Source organism: Lepidochelys kempii, chromosome 20 (assembly GCF_965140285.1).
Source record: "Lepidochelys kempii isolate rLepKem1 chromosome 20, rLepKem1.hap1, whole genome shotgun sequence".
NCBI classification, from domain to species: Eukaryota; Metazoa; Chordata; order Testudines; family Cheloniidae; genus Lepidochelys; species Lepidochelys kempii.
Genome location: NC_136399.1, coordinates 4858904 through 4881399, shown reverse-complemented (window position 1 = coordinate 4881399; position 22496 = coordinate 4858904). Strand labels below are relative to the sequence as shown.

Sequence of the window (22496 nt, the reverse complement as noted above, 5' to 3'; positions counted from 1 at the left end):
TGGAAGAAGAAGGGGACTCACACATTTCTATTTGTTATCAATCTAGTGTGAAATCAGTGATGGGACAGATTCTCCTTCATTTACCCCAGTGCCAAGTGTAAAATGCAAGGCTCTAAAACACACGAGGCCAACCAGAATAGAAGCCCTTCATATTGGTGTAAATGACTGCACAAGAAGAGCAGAGAACCAAGCCTTTCTATGGGATGTCTTTAGCTGACGGATTACAAAGTAATTAGATTCTTTGGTGTTTGCAACCTGCTTCTGCATGTCCTGTTCTAGAAACAGGTCAGCTATCTAGTCATTACCGTTAGGTAACAAGTCAACCAATCATGATACGTGGTAGGAAACAGAAGCATGCTCAAAACATAGGCAATGAAGATGGCAGCTAAACATTGATGTTGACCCTCGGGATCTTTGGTGTTTTCCTTAAAGCTCCTGCTTCTGGAGTCATGTTGTTGTGCAAGAACCTCAGCTTTCATAAAACAAAAAAAGCTTCTAGCCTTCCTGGTTGCAGAGAAAAACTTGAAATTATGACTTGAGAGCACCCTACAGGCTCAGAAACTAGAAGGCAAAATGAACCCAAAATGTAACTGTTTCCTCCCCGCCCTCCCCATTTGTTAGTTTTTGGTTCTCTTGATCTCATGGTTTTTAAGTCAATCTCATGATTTCTGAACAGTTTGGGGACTGGCCATACTGGTTACGTCTCTTGACTGGGACTGTCTATTTTGATTCTAGCTGAGGGCCCAGTTCCTGGCAAAGCTCTGCAGTTTTACTGTAGGTTGGGTTTTGCTTATTTAAAAGGAGGGGATGTGGTATTGAAGGCAGCTGTGGCTGTGTTGTAAACAGTTCCACAATGTGTGTCATTTTACTCCATCCGTAATACAAGCAAAAGCAGGCCACTTTTAAAGATATAGCCAGCTCTCCCTGCGCAATGTCATCATTTTCAACCACTCCACAGTGCTCTCATTTTTAAAGTAAAAAACAAAAATTGTTGCGAAAGACACTTAAAGGGACCCAGTAGTTATTTTTTAGAGAAAGCATATAGAAATAAGTGTTCTCCTGTCCAGTAGAAACAATTGTAACCATTGCATAAACAAGCCATTTTATTATTTCACGGAACTCTCATTTCTTTTTAAAATGGCAGGAAAATCATGGATTTTCTCCATGCTATATTTTTCTTCCCTGGCGTGGTCAGCGGGAGCAAACAATCTAACTAGTTTGAACACAGAGCTTGATACATTTATGAATAGAGTTATATGATGGGGTGACCAGGAGACTGGATTGTATCGTTATATGGAATAATGATATAAATGAGCATATGCGGTAACAGGAGACTGGACTCAATGATCCCTTCAGTCTTATTTAATGAAGGAGGAGATGCTTGTTTCAGACACTGACGGGTCAGCTACAGCAGGTCCTTACTCCTACAAGTGCTTCTGGATCTGAATGCAAAGAACGCCCCCCCTCGACCTCAGCTCAAAGGTTGTAGCTGACTCACGAATGTCTAACCACTTGAGGGACACAGACAGCCTCGCTGCGTAAGGATGGGTTACACTGGCACAGACGTCCAGGATAAAATAGCATGTTACATTAATGGATCCACGCTGTCACAAGTTCTGTGCAGACGCAGCCAGGCAGGAGTGAGAATAAAACCCAAGCGGCCTGTTATCAGGGAAGGGAAAGCAGAGCTAGAACAAGAGGCCTGGCCTTTTGCTTCCTTGAACTGACACATTTTCAGCTCCCAGGGCAGTTGACCTGAAGGTCCCTCCCCACTAATGGTCATTAGCAGAGGACTGGAATTCCTCTATGCTTCAGTGGGCCCTTGGTGGATGATTGGATCAGGAACCCCACCCCACCCCTGCATCAGACTGAGAATCAAAATGGACCCTTCTGATCTATCAATCTTTGAATTCTGGGCTGAGGGAGATTCCCAGCTTTTGACAAGGGGCCTTAGATCTCTCAGACCCTAGTCCTTACTGCAGCACCCTACAGATTGCGGTTGCCTGATGACTAAGTCAAGCCTATTAGCATCTTTATCATTCAATAGCTGAAGGAGGGCATTATGCAAGTGCCCGAGGGAACCAGGCAGCCCTTTGCCAATGGAGGCAGCCGGTAAATGTGTCGCCAACATCTTACTGGCCGCAGTAGCAAAGGCAGGAGTTGCGAAGGATGTAATGCATCCACGTTCCCAATGTGTACCCTGTAAGGACCCTGCTTCAGCAGGGGAAACCAAAGCTGCAACCAACAGGCCAACTCTTTTAGATCCTGGCCAGCACGGATTTTCAAGCTGCAGCCGCGCATAAGAACCACTGCAGGTTCATAGCTGTAATTGCAATAGGTAGTGTGTGTGAGGGAACAGGGACGAGTAAACGGTATTCTAAGTCAGTTTTCCCACCCCATGGCACTTTCATCACTCCTGCGACGGAACTTCCTTTCCTTCCCGCTCCGCCAGGTGTCCCGTCAACCATCTGCAGAAGTCTTCTGGGTTCCCTCACCATCTTTTCTCAAGATCTGTTTGTATTTTCATGATCCCCCCTTCACCCGCCAAACTTACTGGCTGCAAGCTAGGAACTTTTTTTCAAATTAGTCTGTTTGTAGGCCATTGGGCTGCTCTGAATTGATCCTGCAAGCCTTGGAGAAAATCACTTTTCACAGAAACAGGAGCCACAGAAAAAAATCCTTTCCAAAGCTTTCGCGCTACAAGCGGTGGTCAGTCTGATATATAAAAACCACAGGCGGGTAAAAGACTATTCTAAAGTTTCCATCTCACAAGGATGGGTGTAAAGATCATGGGGTTATAACAAAGCGCTACTGTGATACAAGAAAACAATATAAAGCGCTGCCCAAAAATACTACCCAATGGGTTACTCTTCAACCAAATCTGTTGGGGTAGCAAAAATAATTCAATCTTTCCCCGCTACCACCCCATTCTTATGCTAAATTTAGAAGGCCTGATTCTGATCTCACTTCCACCATTCAGATGCCAGCATAATGATGGAGTTATGCCCACTTTACACCAGCGAGGCTGGAATGAGGCTCGGCCCCTGTGTAACACTTTCCACAGGCGCTTAATAATACAGTAGATCGGGCAACTGTATTAAAAGAAGAAATTTCCACTGAAACTATTCCTTTAAGAGAATGAGCGATGTACACTGACATCATGGATGCTGAAAAAGCAATTTACAAAGCAAATAAATCAAAGTACATTCATTTTATAATTCAGGGCTCCACATTCAGCCCTCTGGATGATCATAATCAGTCAGATCAATCATTCTGGACGGAATAAATGAAAGCATTTTAAAAAGAAAGGAGACATATGTTTGGAGTGAGTTTCACTGCAGGCAAAAGTATTTACAGTAAACAATCAAGTCCTGTTCGGGTGAGTAAGTGCTACCATAACATCTATCCACGCTGCAGGATGGTCAGTAAACTGGGAAAGCTCTGGATCGTAGACTAGTCACATTTGCTTGCAAAAAGCATAAAAGATTCCACCAATAAGAAATCCATGTGCTTTTTAAAAACATGGGCCCTGATCTTGAAAAATCAAACCTTTGGGGACTCTCTTCTTGAATTCGATGGGAACTGAGTTTTGGCTGAGTAAGAAGGGCAGAATGAAGCCCTGATTCAGCAAGGTATTTAAGCACCTGATTGAATTATAAGCATCTGAGTAGGCCCGTGAGAGTCAACAGGTGAGATTCTGGGTTGTGCCTCTAAGAGGCACCGCACAGAGGAGGGTGGGGCTATGTTACCTTTGCGCCTTTCTGATCCTGGCCTGCACCAGGGACTGCAGTGGCCCCTGCTGTAATTTAGAAACCCCTGGGGGCATGTCAAAGTTACGGCAGCCTCCCAGGGCTGAGCTATGGGCCACAGCACTGCCTGGGATCGCTGCGCCCTTTGACGCAACCTTCCCAGCTCTGGCATGCCCTCTACTGCAGAGATGTACAGAGGGTTCATCAGAGGACAGCCTTATGGCGCTACCGGTGGAATCCTCCCCAGCTGAATCTGTGGCTTGTAGAATCTCTCTGCTCCAGGGGAACGGGACAGAGAGTTCTGCCCCAGACTGGGATGAAGGACTAGATGGCCCCTCGAGATCCCTTCCACCTGTATGATTCCCTTATGCACAGAACTAGATGTATTTAAAGTTACGTGCTTAAGTGCTTTGCTGAACGCGGCCTTCAGACGAACCCTGATTTCGAAAAGGGATTTGATAGCTGATCTGATTGTGATACGCTGCCAAGCGGTATAACAAAGAGAAAGTCCCCAGACTATGATACAGCTAGACGATATGACAGTCATCTGACAGCTCTTGTTTTCAGATGACATATTAATTAGCATTGCCTCTTTCCGCCCAAGAAGTGAGCACCACGAGACTGCAGTTTTCTCCAAATCGTGCAGGGTTAGAACCTATTCGCTGAAGAGCTGGTGTGAATAAATCTTGGGCTGACGCTCACACAGGGGCGCGTCATTGCGGCATTCAAGCTTTTTTGATTGGCCTCCAACGTCACAACCAATGTTTCTGGCCCATCACGGGACGAGGGTGATTCTTCGAAGCAGGCTTATGGCATGAATACTCACCATTATGAATCGTCTGCAATGTTCCCTGTTCCCATGCACAGCGTGAGTTTACATAGGCCCGGCTTCAGCAAAGCACTCAGGCACATGCTTAACTCTAAGCAGGCGAACAAGCAAGAAAGAAGCATTGCCTGATGGACAGAACACAGGACTGAGCCGTAGGGCACCTGGGTTTTATTCCTGGCTCACTCACCCTGAGCTGGCCTAGCAAAACAAAGCCCTACAGTCAACTCAGTGGCCTTTCTCTGTTTGCCTGCCAGTGAGTAATGCAATAACTTTTGAATGCCATGGCCAATCAATTCTGAAAGTTCAGGGAGCATGCTAGGCATCAACGGGCAGAACCCTATTGAGTTTGGTGAACACTGGAAAACCCATTTCCGCTGCTGTTTACTCTCCTTGCAGAGAGATGTGTAACAGCCAGGGGACAGATGCTCAGCCAGCAGGGGGAGTCAAAAAGAGGGGAGAGTAAAGGCAGCTTCATTCCTTTCTCCCTCCTTGAGGGGTAGGGGGAGGGAGAGAGAAAGTGAGAGGACCCCAGCTGTCCGTCCGTCCCTTCCAATCTGGAGGGATAGAAAGGTACTTTGGAGGGGGGAGAAAAAAGCAGACACCCAAAGCCCCTGGCATGGAGCAGGAATAATGGGGGACCCTGGCATGGGAGGGAGGGCAGAAGGGTGGTACACAGAACCCCAGGCATGGGGGAGAAGAGGAAATGGGGGTACACAGAGCCCCAGGCATGGGGGTTGAATAGGGGCCCATGGTATGAGGGGCGGGGGAGAGGAAGTACACAAAGCCCCTGGCATAGGGGGTTTAATGGAGGACCCTGGTCTGGGGGGGAAAGGGGCATGGGGGTACACAAAACTCCTAGCATGAGGGAGGTGGGGGTTGCAGGGACTCCCTAAAACAAAGAGGGTTGGGAAGGGGTACTCAGGGAGCTTGTGGGGGAGGAATAGAGGGATGCAAGGAGCCCCGGTGCGTGCACAGAGCTCGGCCGACAGAAGCAACAATGCCCGCATGACCCTCCTGTCTAGACAGACTGCAAGCTCTTTGGGGCTGGGACTCCCTTTCAGCGCAATGGAGCCCTGATCTTAGTCAGCGCCACTAGGGGCTACCATAACACACACGATTCATTTACATAATCAGGAGAGCTTTTCATTTTAAGCACGTTCCATGAACTTCGACGGGACTTAAGAATGTCCTTAAGGCCCAGATTTTTCAAGGTATTTAGAGGCGTCGCCATGCACAGCGTTGCAATGCCTAACTGATTTAGGAGCTTAAGTATCATTGCCAAAAAGGATTTAGACACTTAGAAGCCTCAATCCCGCCAATCATCCACCCTAAATTAGGCATCGCACCGCCGAGCGCGGCCGGCATGCTTTGCTGAACCCAGGCCTTAGTTGCCAGAATGTGTGCAAAATTGCAAAAACTCAAATGAGCGTGCACTGAAAAACCAGTTTGCAGCTTTGGTCCAAATCTGCTGAAGATATTCCCATTGCATTGGCCCCCCAAGGTCTGTCGCTAGATGGACCTGTGACAAATATTAAAATACACGAGAAGAGAAATCACTGCAGAAACTTAACCAAGAACCCAACCAGCCCAATAGCCAGTAAGAGAAGACCGGTAAATGGAGGGTGGCCCAAAAAGACCAGAAAAAATGAATTTTGTACATTCAGAGTTTATATTTTTAAAAGAAAATCAGATGGAAAATCTATACTGCTCAATGACTGTGCGGTAGTAATCTCTCTACCACAAAGAGAACAGAACGCACGCACAGAGAGAGGCTTAATAACACTGAACTGTCATCGATTGCCATGGCCACCTCAGCTTGCTGGTCTGAAGAGAATAAACGCCCACCGAAGCACACCAAAGATCATTGAAAATGTCTGAATGGCTTTAATGGGAATCCAGTTACTTGAATGAAAAAAGTACCAGAGGAGAGTGGTGGGTTTTTTTCCCCCCTTTCTCCGTTTTTTTAAGAGTATTTTCTCCCCGTGTCTGTACATCTTGGCTCATCCCTGAGTCATCTTCACGATCTCCTCCCCCGCCGCCAAAGTCAAGGTCCCTAAATGGGAAAATTAAGCATAGAGAGACGGCCTCATTGGCAAGAGAAGGTAACATCAGCTGTCAGATGCTGAATCATTCCTGCACATAGGAAAACCACACGGGTAGGGCGTGGATTTCTGCCAAGGGCAACTCGTGGGAGGGGCACAAAGAGTCAAGTGACCCTCCCCAGGGTCCAGTGCCCCCAGCAGCCGGCCTGGGGGGGGAGAGGAGGAGTGGGGGAGGGGGCAGAGACAGAAGAGACAGGGACAGATCCTCTCCTGGGATGCTGCCCGGTGCAGTGCAGCAGCTGCCTGTGATAGCACCTGGCTGTGGCTGCAGCAGGCTGCCCCCCAGCCCCGGCTCAGCTTCTTGGGACAGTGGCCGAGCGAGCCGGAGCCCAGCCCCCGCCCCTCCGGTAGGCTCCGAGTTGGCTCCTGTCCCCAGAAGCTGAACCCGGGCAGATCAGGTCTCAGAGAGAACCCCCAAGCTAGCTCTGCATCTACCAAACACACGCTCACACCCATCCAGCTGGCGTACACACGGACATGTGCAGAGGAAGACCGCAGCTCAGTTAACCCAGATCATGCAATCAGTTTACCTCTTCTGCTTGGATTTAGACATTTTCTGTGTTCATGCTGAGAGCTTTCCATACAGTTGTCTTAGGCATTTCATCTGAGATGTTTATCTCTGCAGGATCGTCCCTGCAACAAATATTATAGGTGTTGATGGCCATGATCGCTATCAGCTCCATTCAAGCAAAGCACTTAAGCATGTGCTTATCTTTAAGCAGGTGAGCGTCTGAAGTCAACAAGATTGCCCACGTGGTTAAAGTGAAGCATGGGCTTAATGCCTTGCTGGATTATTGACCTTAGCAACCAACCCATACAAGTGCTGAGCATCTACTGGGGGCACCGGGAGTTGCGGGCTCCTAAACCACTGGTGGTGATAAAAACCCTTCTGGACATCATTCTAAATGGGCCGGTGTCAATATGCCAGGATTGCAGCCAGCTGTTCACTGAGAAAGCTTCTGTGCAAAATGTGCGGTCGAGAAAGCAAAAGCTTGTGGTCCATGTGGCATACTGTTTGCTCACAGCTTCGTTGCCCACTTAGCTAACTTGGGAGTCCCCAACACAAAGGACAAATGGATTGCTTCTTTGGACTGCATTTGTCTGATAGTCCCAGCCTGGGTGCACCAGAGAGAGGGCTGGTCTTGACAGTGTTTGAAACTGCCTCTTAAAACGAGCACGAAGGAATGTCAGTAACACTCCGAAGAAGCAGAGTCTGGAGTTTTTACTCCCATGCAATGAGTTTCCAGTAAGATTAAAAGCAACAGAACAGCATCCAAGTGGTGAAGTGACTGCAACATCCTTTAAAGCAGAGGACCAGGGTGCAGGAGGCATGTCTTGGCTGCTGATGCTGCAAGTGCTGTTCATAACACCTAGGCTGACAGGGCCCAAGGGAGTAGTAGGTAGGATCCACAATAATATTACATCACGCTTTCCATCTGCAGATCTCACAGCACTTGACAAAAGGAGATAATCACCATTCCCCCATTTCCCAGATGGGGAATGGAATCAGTTGACCCAAGGTCAACCAGCAGGCCAATGGCAGAGCCAGGCGTAGAATTCAGGCCTCCCACATCCCAGTTCAGTGCCCTACCCACAAGCTGCACTTCCTCACAAAATTTAAAGGTACCTTAGTTTTCACATCCACCACCAGGTCTTGGCTTCAATGGGTTTTCCCATGAGGAAGGGGTGAGAAACCTCACGTCACTTTCATTTCAGGACATGTCAGCCACTTGATTCTGCCTAACGGGGGTTGCCAACAAGGATCAATGGGAAGTCTGGCTCTTAAGACTCATGAAAAACCCCTTTCACACCCTTAATCGTTCTCCTTATGAATAGAGCTGGTTGGAAAAAAAGTCGGCAAAGCAGGTTTCTGTGGAAAATGCCGTTTCAGCGAACCTGAACTTTTTCGCAAAATCGTATAAATTTGTAGAGGAAAAAAAGGCAGGTTGGAAATGTTGAAATCTCCCATTTTGACATTTTCAGAACACAACGTTGCAATTTTCATTTCAAAAAATTACTTTTTGTTTTGAAATTGACTTTATTTTAGAAACGGTTTTAAAAATAAAAAGGGTCAACATTGAAACAAAATGTGTTGACTGATCCAACACTGTTCTTTTTAAAATTTCACTTCCCCAGTTTGGCATTTTGTCCCAATTAGGGCTGAAAAAAATGTGAAATCTTGAAATTTTCGTAAGATGGAAAATCTGTTTTCCAACCAACTCTATTTTATTAACACATCTGATCTCACGAGCGGTTATGAGGGAGGGGAGTGGAATCAGTTCGCGTTAGGAACAACACACCGCAGATGTCTGGAGATTTCTCTCTGCACACTCGATCTGCCTGGGGAGTGCTAAGCCGTGTAACGGCCTTTGTATTTATTGGAATATGAAGGACATTTAAATATGTGGCATTAGAAGAAAGTCAACTTTTCTTTTTTTTTTTTTTGGTGTTTGGATTATAATGACTAGGGCTTGGATGTTCAAAGTGCCCAAATCTCATTGAAATTCAACTCCCTTAGCCTGCTGTGAAAATGCCAGCCTAGATCACGAATGCTTAGAAAAGCCTGGATTGACGGAAATACAGCACATCCATGAAGATACCAGTGGAGCAAAGAATGTGACAACAAAATATTCCTGCTGTGGGATTTCCTTAGTGAATTGTACCTGGTATTGTTATTTCGTCCTGGAACAGTCATATATTTTGTTTTCCCCAATGATAACTGCATTACATTTGCTTCAGCAGCTTCCATCATTTTCTGAGACTCCTGTTTTAAAAAAACCAAAACAAGTTCTCTCTCTGTTGGGCAAGAAATTAAGGGTCTCACTCGCTTAATTCTGCAGGCCAGAGTCCAGATGAAGTAGAACCGTGAGAGCAAAAGGTGTTGGATCTTCTGCTCCAGGCACAAGTGGGTTTTTTTGACCTTGCCTTCTCTGACATAAATAAAGAGCAACATGTAAATTAAAAAAAAACAACCCTACCCAAACAAAACACTCCACGGAACACACAGGATGAGAGAATGCACCACATGTGAGCAGATGTTAGCCACATCACTTCATGCACGACTGGAAGGCATTGAGATACTACAGTGATATGTGTGATATAAGAACCCGTATAGTACAGTACAGTGATACTCAGACTGAGACTCAGGAGCCACAAGTGGCTCTTCAATGTGTCTCCCGTGGCTCTTTGCAGCACATGATATTAAAACACTGCATGATTTAACTATTATACAGTCTAAGTTATTCAGGAATCAGGGTCCTTTTGCTATGTTATTAACCAATTGTACTTGGTCAGTCATTTTGCTGATTATATATATATATATATATATATATATATAAATTCACACTACTGTGGCTCTTCTGGGTAATGTAGATCATTAATTTGGTTCCTGAACCCCTGAGGTCTGGATATAACTGGTACAGTATATAGTATATAGTTCTGGCCCACCTGGTGTGTTGTATAGCCCACAAAACATTTCAACTTCAATGCAACTGCATTTTCCAAAGGAAAACTGTTCCGTTGAAAATTACCAGCCCTAACCATCCTGCTTCCAAATACATTACATTGCTCTTTATTTTTGGTCCTCCAGCCAGGTTTCAATCTATAAACAAAGGGTTTACTGGCAAGTAGAAGTGTTATGAGTTCATAGGCACTGTCTAGTCTGGGACACTCAATGGATATTACCTCTTCTTCCTTGGCTTTATTTTTGGCATCATCCAGTTTTTTCTTCTTGCTTTCTGGCATGAGATCATCGAGCCAGCTGAGCTCCCGCTTCGAGAAACAGAAATCCATGACTTGCCGGACAAAGACCAGAGCTAAGACCTACATGGATACAGATGAACAGCTAATCAGTTCAAGCCAATTTTCATATTAGAGTTCACCAGTGAAGTCCATTTGGGAATAAATGGGTCAAATGGACCAAGTCAATGATGGTTTCACTCAATTTTCAGATTCAGAACATCTTTTGTTTTCAGGTATGCCTCAATCAACATTCTAAAACTTTCTGAAAACACAGTGGGCCTGATCCTCATGTACGGTGAGGCCCCTTAACAGTGCTCAGGTGACGCACAGGGGCCTTGACTTCATTAAGGTGTGTTTTTAAAACGTGATAAAATCCTAGTGTAGACAAGGCAAACTATCATTTTAGCAGGCATTAGCTGGTCGAGTTCAAGCCTGGACTCCGGCTCTGGGTTGTCCTCAATCAGCTAACTACAACTGCTTCGTCTACACAGGGATTTTGACATGGTTAGTTCACATGTGTTAAAAATACATCTTTTTCCTAGTTTGGACATGGCCCCAGAAGCAGGCCCAATCCCTGTCCAGTTAACCTAGCAAGCGTAACAAAAATGCTGCCCCAGCTCATTCCGAATGGCAGGCTTCAATGAGACTGCTCATATGAGTAAGGGATATAGACAAGGCCTTTAGGGATCTCTTCTCGTTTGCACCATGCAAAAGAGTCTGAATAGGGAATTATATTGACACTCATTTTACTTTGGCATTGGAGGCCGTAGGGGAAATGAGACTCAGTAAGACCCTTACTAATTCTTGAACAAAACCACTAATCACACCCTAAAGCAGATGGCTGGTGTCTATCGATACAAACCATCCAGCTAGTAAAGAGCAAGAGCTTTACCATCATGGGAAAGACAATGGCAGCAGGAGAAGCTTTGATGGCCCAGAGTAAAACGAGGCACGTCAGCTGGATCACGGTGAAGAGATGTACTTTTCGCAAGGGGACGTGCCGTAAGTAGATAAAGTCGGGCTGGTGTTTTGCTGGCATTCCAAACAGCTTCAGGCGATCAAAGAACTGAAAAGACCATATACAGAAGAAGTTCTGATTGCACAGGATTTCAAATGCTGGCCGAGATTTGCATTTAGTAGTTTAAGTTATTAACAGGAAGAGAAATAAAAGAGTCTCCTTTAAAATAACAATCTAGTGGGATGTTGAAAATTACCATATGCAAACCGGCGTGAGTCTTTGTCCTCCCCCCAGTGGCTAGATCATGTGTAGAGATTTGTGATTCTACTACTGCCTGTAAGCTAATGGACCAGGTCCTTTAGCTCAAGGAGTAATAACACCACCATATAACTCTTATACAACACTTTCCAACAGTAGATTTCAGAACACTTTACAAATGGGGAAACGGAAGCACAGGGTGGGCAATGACTTGCCTAACATCATCCAGAAGGCCAGCGCCGGGAATAGAACCTAGGTCTTGGGAATCCTAATTCAGTGCACCATCCATTGCCATGCTATCTAGCACACAGCCTTGCGCTACAAAATTACACACCTGAATCCCTCCGAGTGAAGAAACGCCCATATAAAGGAACACACCATAAAGCACAGGCATCGGGATAAACTGTAAAGAGAACGTAAGTATTAAAGATAAACCTGTATACAGTAAATAATAGCCATATAAGGCTCGCCTATCATTAAGGCTGACATTTTTCATGCTTCAGCTCTGTATCAGAATGACTTTTTGGGGGAAAGTTACATCAAAAACGGTTTGGTCGTTTCCGAGAACGAGGTTAGAGGAAAGTAGGTCATTTTGCCAGTGTTCAAATGTACTTATCTCAATGCTGCTGCATTCTGTGACAGTAAAGAAAAGCCATCCCCCTAGTTCACTGTGACTACATATAAGGCTAGCATGCTTCATCTCAGCCCACAGGTGACGTTTTGGGGTGAAAACTTGTAAGACAGTCTGTGCAGCCGCTATTGAATGGTTAGCCTTTACGAAAGCAGTGCATGCTGGGAATCACAGTCAATTGTAACTGGAAGACCAGCAGCTGGATGTGGTACTGGTCTAAATAAGCTTGATTTCATCCAGTTTTAAAAGCTAAGAAGGGATGAGCCTGGCCCTGGCTGGAAGAAAACAGGAGTTTATGGCACATGCTCATGTGCTCCAGGATGATGGCCTAGATGTGACCCGAGTCCAGACTCTGCCTCCATGTCTCCCTTCAGTTTTAAATCAGTTCCACAGACGGAAATCCATCCAGGCAGGCTTTCCCCCTCCTCAGCACTCTGGGTCTTACGGCTTGCACACGGCTCCCCATCATCGACACATGCAAATGGTAGAGCTCCTGTGTGCAAAACCCACAGCCAGGCACATGGGGCTTTTGCACGTAAATTCACATGCACATGTGGTGTGGGCATGAAAAACACATGCACGGAAATATACACGCACAGAGGGCTCATTTTGACAATCTGGCTGTAGGGGTCTGCCACTTTATCCATTAACCCTCTTTAAGGGCATGTCCTCACCGCATAAAACTGTGTGTTCTTAACTCAGGTTAGCTCAGTCACATGAAAATAGCAGGGAAGACACAGCAACTTGGATTTTAACTCAGGTTAGCAGCTCAAGATAAAGTCCATGGGGAGACTGAGGTTGAACACAAGTTGCTAACGTGAATTAACGGCTGAGTAGACATGTCTTCACTGCTGTTTTAACCAGGGTTAGCTAACCTGAATTAAGAACATACCTTTTTTTTTCAGTGAAGAGATACTCTAAGACGGAAGCCAGTTCGGAGGAAGCGAGTACAGCGAGCTGCCACCTCTTATGGTAATGCCCCTTGTAATATTTCTTGTCACATTATCCGTGGAAATAGGAACATGGGAGTTGCCAGACTGGATCAGACCTGAGGTCCATCTAATCAGTACCAGATGCACCAGAGGAAGTGCAAGAAACCAGCAATAGGCAAATGTGGGATAATCTGCCCTCCCATGAAGTCTCACCTTAATACTGAATAGAATCATAGAATCATAGAATATCAGGGTTGGAAGGGACCTCAGGAGATCATCTAGTCCAACCCCCTGCTGAAAGCAGGACCGACCAATCCCCAATTTTTGCCCCAGATCCCTAAATGCCCCCCTCAAGGATTGAACTCACAACCCTGGGTTTAGCAGGCCAATGCTCAAACCACTGAGCTATCCCTCCCAGTTAGAGATTGGCTTAAACCCTGCAGCACAAGAGTCTCTGTCTCTTTTTTTCCCTTGCATTATCTGTTATAACTATGGATATTATTGTTATCCACATAAATGTCCAATCCCTCTTTGAATCTTATTACGTTCTTGGCCTCGGGGACATCATGTGGCAGTGAGTTCCACAGTACAATCACAAACAAAATATTTCTCCATATATTTATTGTCCCGATGAACTTTGGGTACTTTGTGTCCTGTTACCTTTAACACAGCAGTCATGAAGACGGAACAGCCCATAAGCACAAAGATCATGAGGCCAGTGACTCTTTGCTCTCGTATCCCGAGAAATTTCGGTTGTTCTCCTGGAGCTGAGCAGCCAGACTCTAGTTTAAGGCTGTTCACATGGGTGATGGATAGAACAGTTGCAGCAACAAACCAGGGCAGCCCCATCACGGAGCACACACCAAGCATTATTGCTACCATCAGAAGGTCCAAGTGGTAGCCACATCCTTTCTGCAAGAAAACAGAATCCAGTGAGACAAGACACAAGCTTTATCCAAGGGGATGATCTTTGAAAACAGACTCATGGGTTGAAATCCTGGTTCACATTAATGGCAGTTTTGCCATTGACTTCAATAGAGCCAGGATTTCACCCACAGATATTAAGGCCAGAAGTGATTGTTATGATTAGCTAGTCTAATCATAACAAAGGCCATTCACAGAATTTCACTCAGTTATTCCATATCTTGAGGTTGAGCTGGAGCACATATTTCAGAAACACAAACTAAACCTTGATGTACGATGCACAAGTTATGTTTTTTAATTAAATGCCATGTAACGATCTGAAAAACACCAATATTACTACAAGAAATAAAGAAGCGCTGAGTTATTTGTGTTCATAAGAATCCTTTCAGAAACAGAGAATTCATCATTTTTATCCAGAAACATTCCAGCAGGAAGATTTTCTGCTTTAATAAAGCACCTTGGAAAACTAACATCCTTCAAGTCTATAATTGTCCAGTCATGTAGAAATTAACTTTGAAGTAGAGTTTGGTGGCGAAACATTTTATTTCCTTTTCTTGTAAAAAAATCGATAAAAATGAAAAACACTCAAGTTTGTTGACATTTTTCTTGAAAAACTGTCCAAAAAAATCTCTTTAGCTTTTGGAAACTGAAAACCAACCAAAAAAAATTAGCTTTTTTAAATATGAAAACCTGGAAATTATCAACATAACCAGATTTTTTTGGCAGAAATTTCCATTTAATCAGAAAGCTATTTTTCATCAGAAAAATTTCAACTGGTTTTATTTTTAAGTAACTAAGAGGAAGTTATAATATGAGTTACTTTGTGGTGTGTCAGACTAATTAATTCCTGTCAGAGATAGTAATACAAACCTCTCCTCGATATTTTAGTTTTAGGCTAATTTACCTGTTAGGAAGATTACCTGCCGAATTCTCTGTTGCTCTGCTCCTTGTGTAGTCATTTAGGGCCTAATCCAGGAAAGCATCGTTATTTAGGACAGCAATTAAGCAACTGCTTAAAGTTAAGCATGTGCTTAAGTCAGGGCCTTGCAAAGTGAGTGCAAAGCTGATGTAAACTGCTACCATTCCGATGTGGAAGCATGTCACGCTCACTTTGCACAGGGGTAAATGACACAAGGTTCAGAGTAATGGAGAATCAGGTCTCTTCATCCACTCCTCAAACACTGTTACCTTGAGTTTATGCTCCTTTCTGTTTATGATAACAGCAGTGATTTGCTGGTCCATGAATATCAAGATGGTGCAGAGAAGAGCTGGGATGAGAGCTGCTAACACCGTCCACCAGGGATTGGGTCCTATCGGGCTAATAATCCACCCACGGTCATCTCTTGTCGGCTACAGCAAAATACACACAGCATAATAAAAGCCATTTATTGAAGCAACTGTACCATCCATTCTCAGTCATTTTTCTATCTATGTACTTATCCAGCTCCCAGCTCCAGAGTACCTAAGGGCCTCACAGTCTTGAATGTCTTTATCCCCACAATACCCCTGCAAGTAGGGCAGTGCTATTGTCCCCATCTTACAGATGGGGAACATGTTACTAAAGAGAACATTTTCAAAAGCTTCTAAAGGATTTAGGAGCCTATGGCCCATTTTTTTCAAAGTAATTTATGCAAAGTAATTTAGCCCATTGATTTAGGCTCCTAAGGCCCAGATCCTCGAAGGTATGCCTTACTCTCATTGATTTCAATGGCAGTTAAGTGACTAAATATCTTTAAGGATCTAAGTGCCTAAGTCACCTCTAAAAACAGAACATCCCCAAGCCACTGGAGTGCTTTTGAAAATTCCACCCTGAGAGTTGAAGAGGCTTTCCAAGGTCACCCAGGGATTCAGTGACCATATCAGGACAGAGCTCAGATCTCCTAAGTCCCACTCCTCCCTGATCCAACCACTAGATCCCACCGCTAGGAACTGTACCCAGGAATCCTGTCTCTCAGTTGCCCCTGCTTTAATCACTAATCCATACACCCCATCCAGAAACGGGAATAGAACCCAGGAGTCCTGAGTTCTAGTCTGCCATCCTCCATCCACTAAACCTTGCTGCCTTTCACAACATACAGCTCGTTTTAAAATGTCATTACAAATGTGGATTGTTCAGTGAAACCAAATCTGTTACACCATTTGATTACCTTGAAGACACTGGGCACTTGTAGCTTTGGTGATGGGACTCCAATTAACAAATCAAAAGTCACCATAGTGACGATAGTTAAGAAAACAGCAAAGTCACTTATCATGGCTCGTACCTGGTATGAGAAATTAAAGAAGCAGTTGGCATTAGTAAGGCTGCGAGTTTGTCATGGAGGTCACGGAAATCACGGATTCCGTGACTTTCTTGAACCTCCGTGACTTCTGCAGAGGCCGGTGCAGCTGGCCTAGGCTGGCTGCTGCTGGGGCAGTCTCAGACAACCCCCCACCCCAGCAGCAGCAGGTGTTTGGGTGCATGTGGGAGGGGACTAAGGGTTGGGGCAGGGGAGGGGGTAAGGGCTCTGGGTAGCACTTACCTTGGGGGGCTCCTCAGAAGTGGCGACATGTCCCTCCCTCAGCTCCTAGCTCCACGTGCCGCCTCTGCCCGCAGGCACCGCCCCCGCAGCTCCCATTGGCTGTGGTGCCTGGCCAATGGGAGCTGCGGAGCCGGCGCTAGGGGCAGCACGTAGAGCTAGGAACTGAGGGAAGGACATGTCACCACTTCCGGGGAGCTGCGAGGAGCTGGGTAGGGAGCCTGCCAGCCCCACCAACCCCCGCCCAGCTCCAGTGGGGGTCCCGGGCTGCTGTCCCCTGAGCACCCGCAGTGCCCCCCAGACCACCCGCCCAGGCACCTGCGGCACCCCCAGGACACACCCCCATGACCACCCGCAGCACCCGCCAGGCCGCCCTCCCACGAGCACCCGCAGTGCCCCTGGGCCATCCCCCACTAAGATTGTCAGCAGTATACAGTACACGTCATGGACAGGTCACGGGCCGTGAATTTTTGTTTACTGCCCGTGATCTGTTCATGACTTTTACTAAAAATACCCATGACTAAAATGTAGCCTTAGGCATTAGTAAACTGTCAAAACAAAGCAACAGACAGTACAGTCAAAGGCAAATGATCTTCCCATTGAAATTCTTTCCCTTTTTATTGTTAAACGTAATGTTAATTTTTAGCAAACACCCAGATTCAAGCATACTTTTTAATACATGATTCTACCATTCAGAATTGTTTTTAAATCCCCAGATTCTTCCCTTTAGGAACACATCAATACCCACAGTCAATTCCAATAGTCCTATTACTTTATCCATATTACTGCAGTCTCAATTTAGCAATATTGGTGTTAGTCCAAATTCTTCAGATGCCTTGGAGTGCATGCAATGAGGTTTGTGGGCACTGGCTAGATCTCACTGGACAAGGATCATTCTAAATATATCACATATATACCCTGATGTGCCAGAATCATGCCATGACATCTGCTTCAATACATGGAGAATTTGGTGATATTTCCACTACAGCTGTTTGAAAAACGTTTTTTTTCTCCCCCAGGAAAAATGTTGATTGTCAGACAAAATATTTCAGGCAAAACTCAAAATATTTCCATTTGGAAATACTACCATGATGCTGCATGGGAGATGTAGTCCAAGTGCCTCAAGCTCTCATTCCCCTCTATAGTCTGGGCTCCCAGCTCAAACTACATCTCCCAGGATGCACTCTGATCATCCCTCTTGTAAGGGGAGGCAGTGTAGCACAGGAGTCCCTGGCCATGGTGCATCATGGGTGATGTAGTCTACCTGGGAAACCCAGACCATAGTGGAGGATCGGGACATGAGATCAATGAACTATAGTTCTCATGAGGGACCATGGCAAAATTTATGACCAGTCCTAATTTTCTCACAGCCTTGGAATTTATATCAATATACACTAACGAGAGCTACCATGAAATACTGGTCTTTCAGGAAAGAGAGGGGTGGCAGTTAGCCACCATCTTCTACCTACTCTTGTCGGGAAATAGTGGCTGGTTTTAAACATCTTCAGTGCGCCAGACATGATGAAGGTGGTGAAGAAGAGAATGCAAGACCAGAAGAGGACATCTGGTGTGTAGGGGCCATGGTGCCCACAGGCAGGTCCAGTAAATTCACCACGCATTTTCCGACATTCCTGGAGAAACAGGTAATCAAGACACCACCATAAACACACACAATGCCCATGATACACCACAAATGTCATGTGACATCTCAATAAACGGGCTCTTTAAAGGCCTTAGTATCTGCATAGTCTAAAGACAGCATTCAGAACTAAATCCTGCAATTCTTACATAGGCCAAACTCCCACTGACTATGATGTGCCTTTGGCTGACAGCATGTAGCTTTAATATGCATTAGGTAGCAACATGTAGGAATGATCAGAAGGGCTGTAATGATTTATGGATATTAACACCCTCTTGTTACAAGTGTTGGCCGCTAACTTTTTTCATTCAGAGATTTGAAGCCTTGAAGGGAGAGTTAGATCATCTAGTAAGACCTCTGATCCCCTAACTCTGAACTTGACGGGAGTAAACTATTATTTACTTAAAGTCTCCATCCTGCAAACACTTAACAGATGAGAGTCATCTCTCGGGGTCACGTTTTCAAAAGCGTTCATCGCTCTACGGTTCCTGTCATGACACGAAGGGCCAGATTTTCAAAACAGCTCAGCACCCAATCTGCTGACTAGAGCTGGTCAGAAAATGGATTTTCTGTCCCTGTGAAACATTTTGGAATGTTGAGAAAAAAGGAAAAAAAAAAAAAAAGGTTCCAAACCATGACAAAAAGCCAAAAATTTTAAAATTTTTCGCAAAATGAGATTCTTAAAAAAAATTATTTTGTGGGGGTCATTCGAAACGTTCAATAAATCTGAAAGGTTTTGTTTCGATTCTGAGCACTTTTAAAAATGTATTTTTATTTTTTATACAAAATAAAGTAGGTTTCAAAATGAAAAATAAATTTGAAACAAACAAAAATAAAAACTTTTGTTCCAAATATATAAAACCGGGGACATTTCAATGTGTTCTGTTTTTTTCCTTTACTTTTTTTCGAAGTGAAATTTTACTGCAAATATAATTTCACAGAAAATGTAAGTTGCATCAAAGTGGAATTTTCAGATAGAAACCTGTTTGGACAAAATTTTTGGGACCAGCTGTAGTGTCCACCTCTTTTGACAATCTCTTCCTAATCATTGGCATGTTTATGCCTTAAATCACTTATTAACCTTGGGTAACCAAGAACTCATCTAGCATGACATCCGATGAAGTGAGCTGTAGCTCACGAAAGCTTATGCTCTAATAAATTTGTAGGTGCCACAAGTACTCCTGTTCTTTTCACCTGAATCGTTGCACTAATGACCTAATTTGTGCAAACAGTGCTGTTTACTAATGGAAAAACAGTAATGGAAATGTAATGGAAAAACATCTGAGAGCATTACAGTCCTGCCAAAGTGCATGTGATCTTAATAGAGTGGAAATGACACCGGCTTTATTTAAAAACTACCCCCTCAAAAAAAAATGCAATAATGTTTTACATCACAAATTGCTAGCAGAATATGGGCTATATTGGGGTTGCCCTGTAGCGTGCGCTAGAGTGCTGAAAGGGCAGAGAGAGCTCACGCACAAAGCGGCTGCAATCTGTCACCTAATGGGTCAAGGAAATTGTGGGGAGGCAAAGAGACACAACATTGCTCCAGGTCTCACGGGAAGCTAGCTAGGAATCGTCCCCTGCTAGCAGCAGCAGGCTACCGAGCCAACACTAGAGGAAACACAGGCTATATAGCTACAGAACAGGTGCAGTCCCTGCTGCTCCTGAGCATGGGGCACTGTTGCCAAGTCTTATGATGTTATTGCAAGTCTTGTGATTTTTTTTTGCTCATGGTTTTTCAGGGGACTGGACTCATGAGGCATTATGCCTGCCCAGGGCAGTCATACTCTTCAGATTTGCTTGCTCAGGCAGGGCTCCTCCAACCTCCCCTCTCAGCTCTGACCAGGCTCACAGAGTCAAATCCTCATAGGTGCAGGCTTAGACATTACCAGTAAAATACATTTAAACTGGCAGCTACCAATGGAGATGCCTACTTGCTGCACAATGGCTATCGAACAAGCATGGGGTAAGTTAGGGTGCAGTAAGGAGGGAATAGGCAGCAGGTTTAAAACAAACAAAAGGAAGTATTACTTTACACAACACACAGTCAACCTGTGGAACTCACTGCCAGGGGATGTTGTGTTGTGAATGTTGTGTTGCCATCATGTCTAACAAGACTAATCAATTGAGGTGGGCTAGTGTCAGCAGGAGAAAAAAATCTTTTGTAGTGATAATCAGGATGGCCCATTTCAAACAGTTGACAAGAAGGTTAATTGATTAGTCTCATTACAGTTGGTAATGGCAACACCCATTTGTTCACGTTCTCTGTATATATATATATATATCTTCCTACTGTATTTTCCACTGCATGCATCCGATGAAGTGGGTTTTAGCCCACGAAAGCTTATGCCCAAATAAATGTTAGTCTCTAAGCTACCACAAGGACTCCTCATTCTTTTTGCTGATACAGACTAACACGGTTACCACTCTGAAACCTCTCACAGAAAAAGGAAGAATTCAGGGCAGGTGAGAGAGGGATGGAAAGGAGGGTTAAGTCAATGATAATGATGGAAGGAGAAGTGAGTTCTCATGGAAAAACCCACATGAAGTGATCAGAAGATTTTGGGAAAAGACCTCTATGTTCCACACAGGGTCCCCGATTCCAATAAAGGACTTAAACACACACCTAGTTTTAAGCAGTTCCCCATCTCACATGCTTAAAGAAAGCGATATGCTTAAGCACATTACTGAATCCGAGTCCCGGGCTTGGAGTAATGAGGCCCCAAATCAGGAAAGCACTTACGCACGTTCTTAACTTTAAGCGTGCACTTATGTCCCATTGACTTCAATAAGACGTAAGCGTGGACTTAGTGCCGAGCACAGGATTGCTTTCCTGAACAGAGATGCTTTCCTAAATCAAGGGCATAGGCAGGCTGCATTTACTGCTTGGGTCTTTGCGGATGATCACCTCCCCTGGCCAAGAGAATGCTGGTCCCAAGCATTTAAACTCGAGCTGGTCAGGAAATTTCTGACAAAAAGTTTTTCCATCAGAAAATGCCAGCTATAACTTTTGGTAGGAAGGGGTTAGTTTTGGCAACATTTTCACAGAACCTGGATGGGATGTCAGGGGAGTGACCCCTGAATAGCCAATGGCCTGGGGACTAGGGCACTCAGCTGGGTGATAGACAGAGCAAGGACTTGAAACTCCCGCATGCTAGGTAAGCATCCTATCCACCAGGCTAGACTCAGTCTCCCTCTGCCCCACTATTTTCTGGCAGAAGGTTTTATTTATACAAAGTGCAGCAGCCCCAACAGAGATTCTGACTATATATTCCAGCTGTTATGACACTCACCTGGAGACCCAGGTTCATCTCTCCTCCATAACAGGTAGAACAGGTCTCCCCTAGGCCAGGTGAGCACTGTAACCACCAAGCTATTGCGGAGCAGGCCTTAGGCTCGCTTGCTCCCTCTCTCTCTCTCTCTCTCGTATTCACAGGAAACGGTGGAAGGTTTCCGTTTCATTGTGGTGAAAACAAATGCTGAAACCTTGACATTTTTTTGCAAAAGAGAATTCCTGTTTTCCAGCCAGCCCTAATTTTAAACTCACAAGAATCTGAACTGCATCATTTGTATTACAGTAGTTCTAGTCCGGTTTGAGACCTGGGGTAACTCAGGGAATATAAGTAACAATCAGCAGCATGAAAAGGCAAAGCTAACATTAGCGGGAGTGTGACATGATGGTTATTTGGACTTTGACACCCTTCTGCTCCCTTCTGATCTGTATACGGTGACCATACTGCAAGTGTGAAAAACTGGGACAGAGGGTAATAGGCACCTATAGAAGACAAAGCCCCAAATATCAGCATTGTCCCTATAAAATCGGGATATCTGGTCACCCTAGATCTGTAATATGCCACAGATAAGAGCACAAAGGCCCAAGCACTTACACTGACAGTGAGGTTTGCCCACTCAATCGCAGAAGGGACAATCTTCCTGTCGCTCCAGAACTGTAGGGTTTGATTGCTGGGATTGTCAGGAGCAGCACATTTACAGCTAAGAGCAAAGAAAACATATTAGGGTTAAAGTATCAAAAGAGGGGAACTCCTCAGCAATAACAGAACCTCATTGCATAATAATTATACTTTGCTTTTAATTTTGGGGGAAGATATGCTGTATTCTTAGGATTAAGCTCAAAAACAAAAAGGTTTAAGAGCAAAACTGAGCTCAGCCTCCATTACAGAGGCACAACCAGCACCTCCAAAGCGAAATATGTA

General features: G+C 44.8%; 1 protein-coding gene across 3 annotated transcripts in view; it reads right to left on the bottom strand.

Moving 5' to 3' along the window:
- Positions 1-3117: 3117 nt before the first annotated feature.
- The window catches only part of SLC4A8 (solute carrier family 4 member 8), a 72998-nt gene continuing 53619 nt past the window's right edge, over positions 3118-22496 (bottom strand). For 2 of the 3 annotated variants that reach the window (XM_073318321.2, XM_073318320.2), the window contains exons 15-25: positions 22170-22275; positions 18110-18271; positions 16272-16385; positions 15313-15474; positions 13861-14112; positions 11972-12040; positions 11314-11487; positions 10365-10502; positions 9344-9444; positions 7211-7313; positions 3118-6631 (exon numbers count right to left, since the gene is read on the bottom strand). In XM_073318321.2, the coding sequence (XP_073174422.1) occupies positions 7226-7313; positions 9344-9444; positions 10365-10502; positions 11314-11487; positions 11972-12040; positions 13861-14112; positions 15313-15474; positions 16272-16385; positions 18110-18271; positions 22170-22275 (1366 nt within the window). In that variant the 3' untranslated portion in view covers positions 3118-6631; positions 7211-7225. Of the gene's footprint in view, positions 6632-7210; positions 7314-8307; positions 8421-9343; positions 9445-10364; positions 10503-11313; positions 11488-11971; positions 12041-13860; positions 14113-15312; positions 15475-16271; positions 16386-18109; positions 18272-22169; positions 22276-22496 lie in introns of those variants that run through there. The other variant, XR_012155693.2, reaches the window with a different exon arrangement.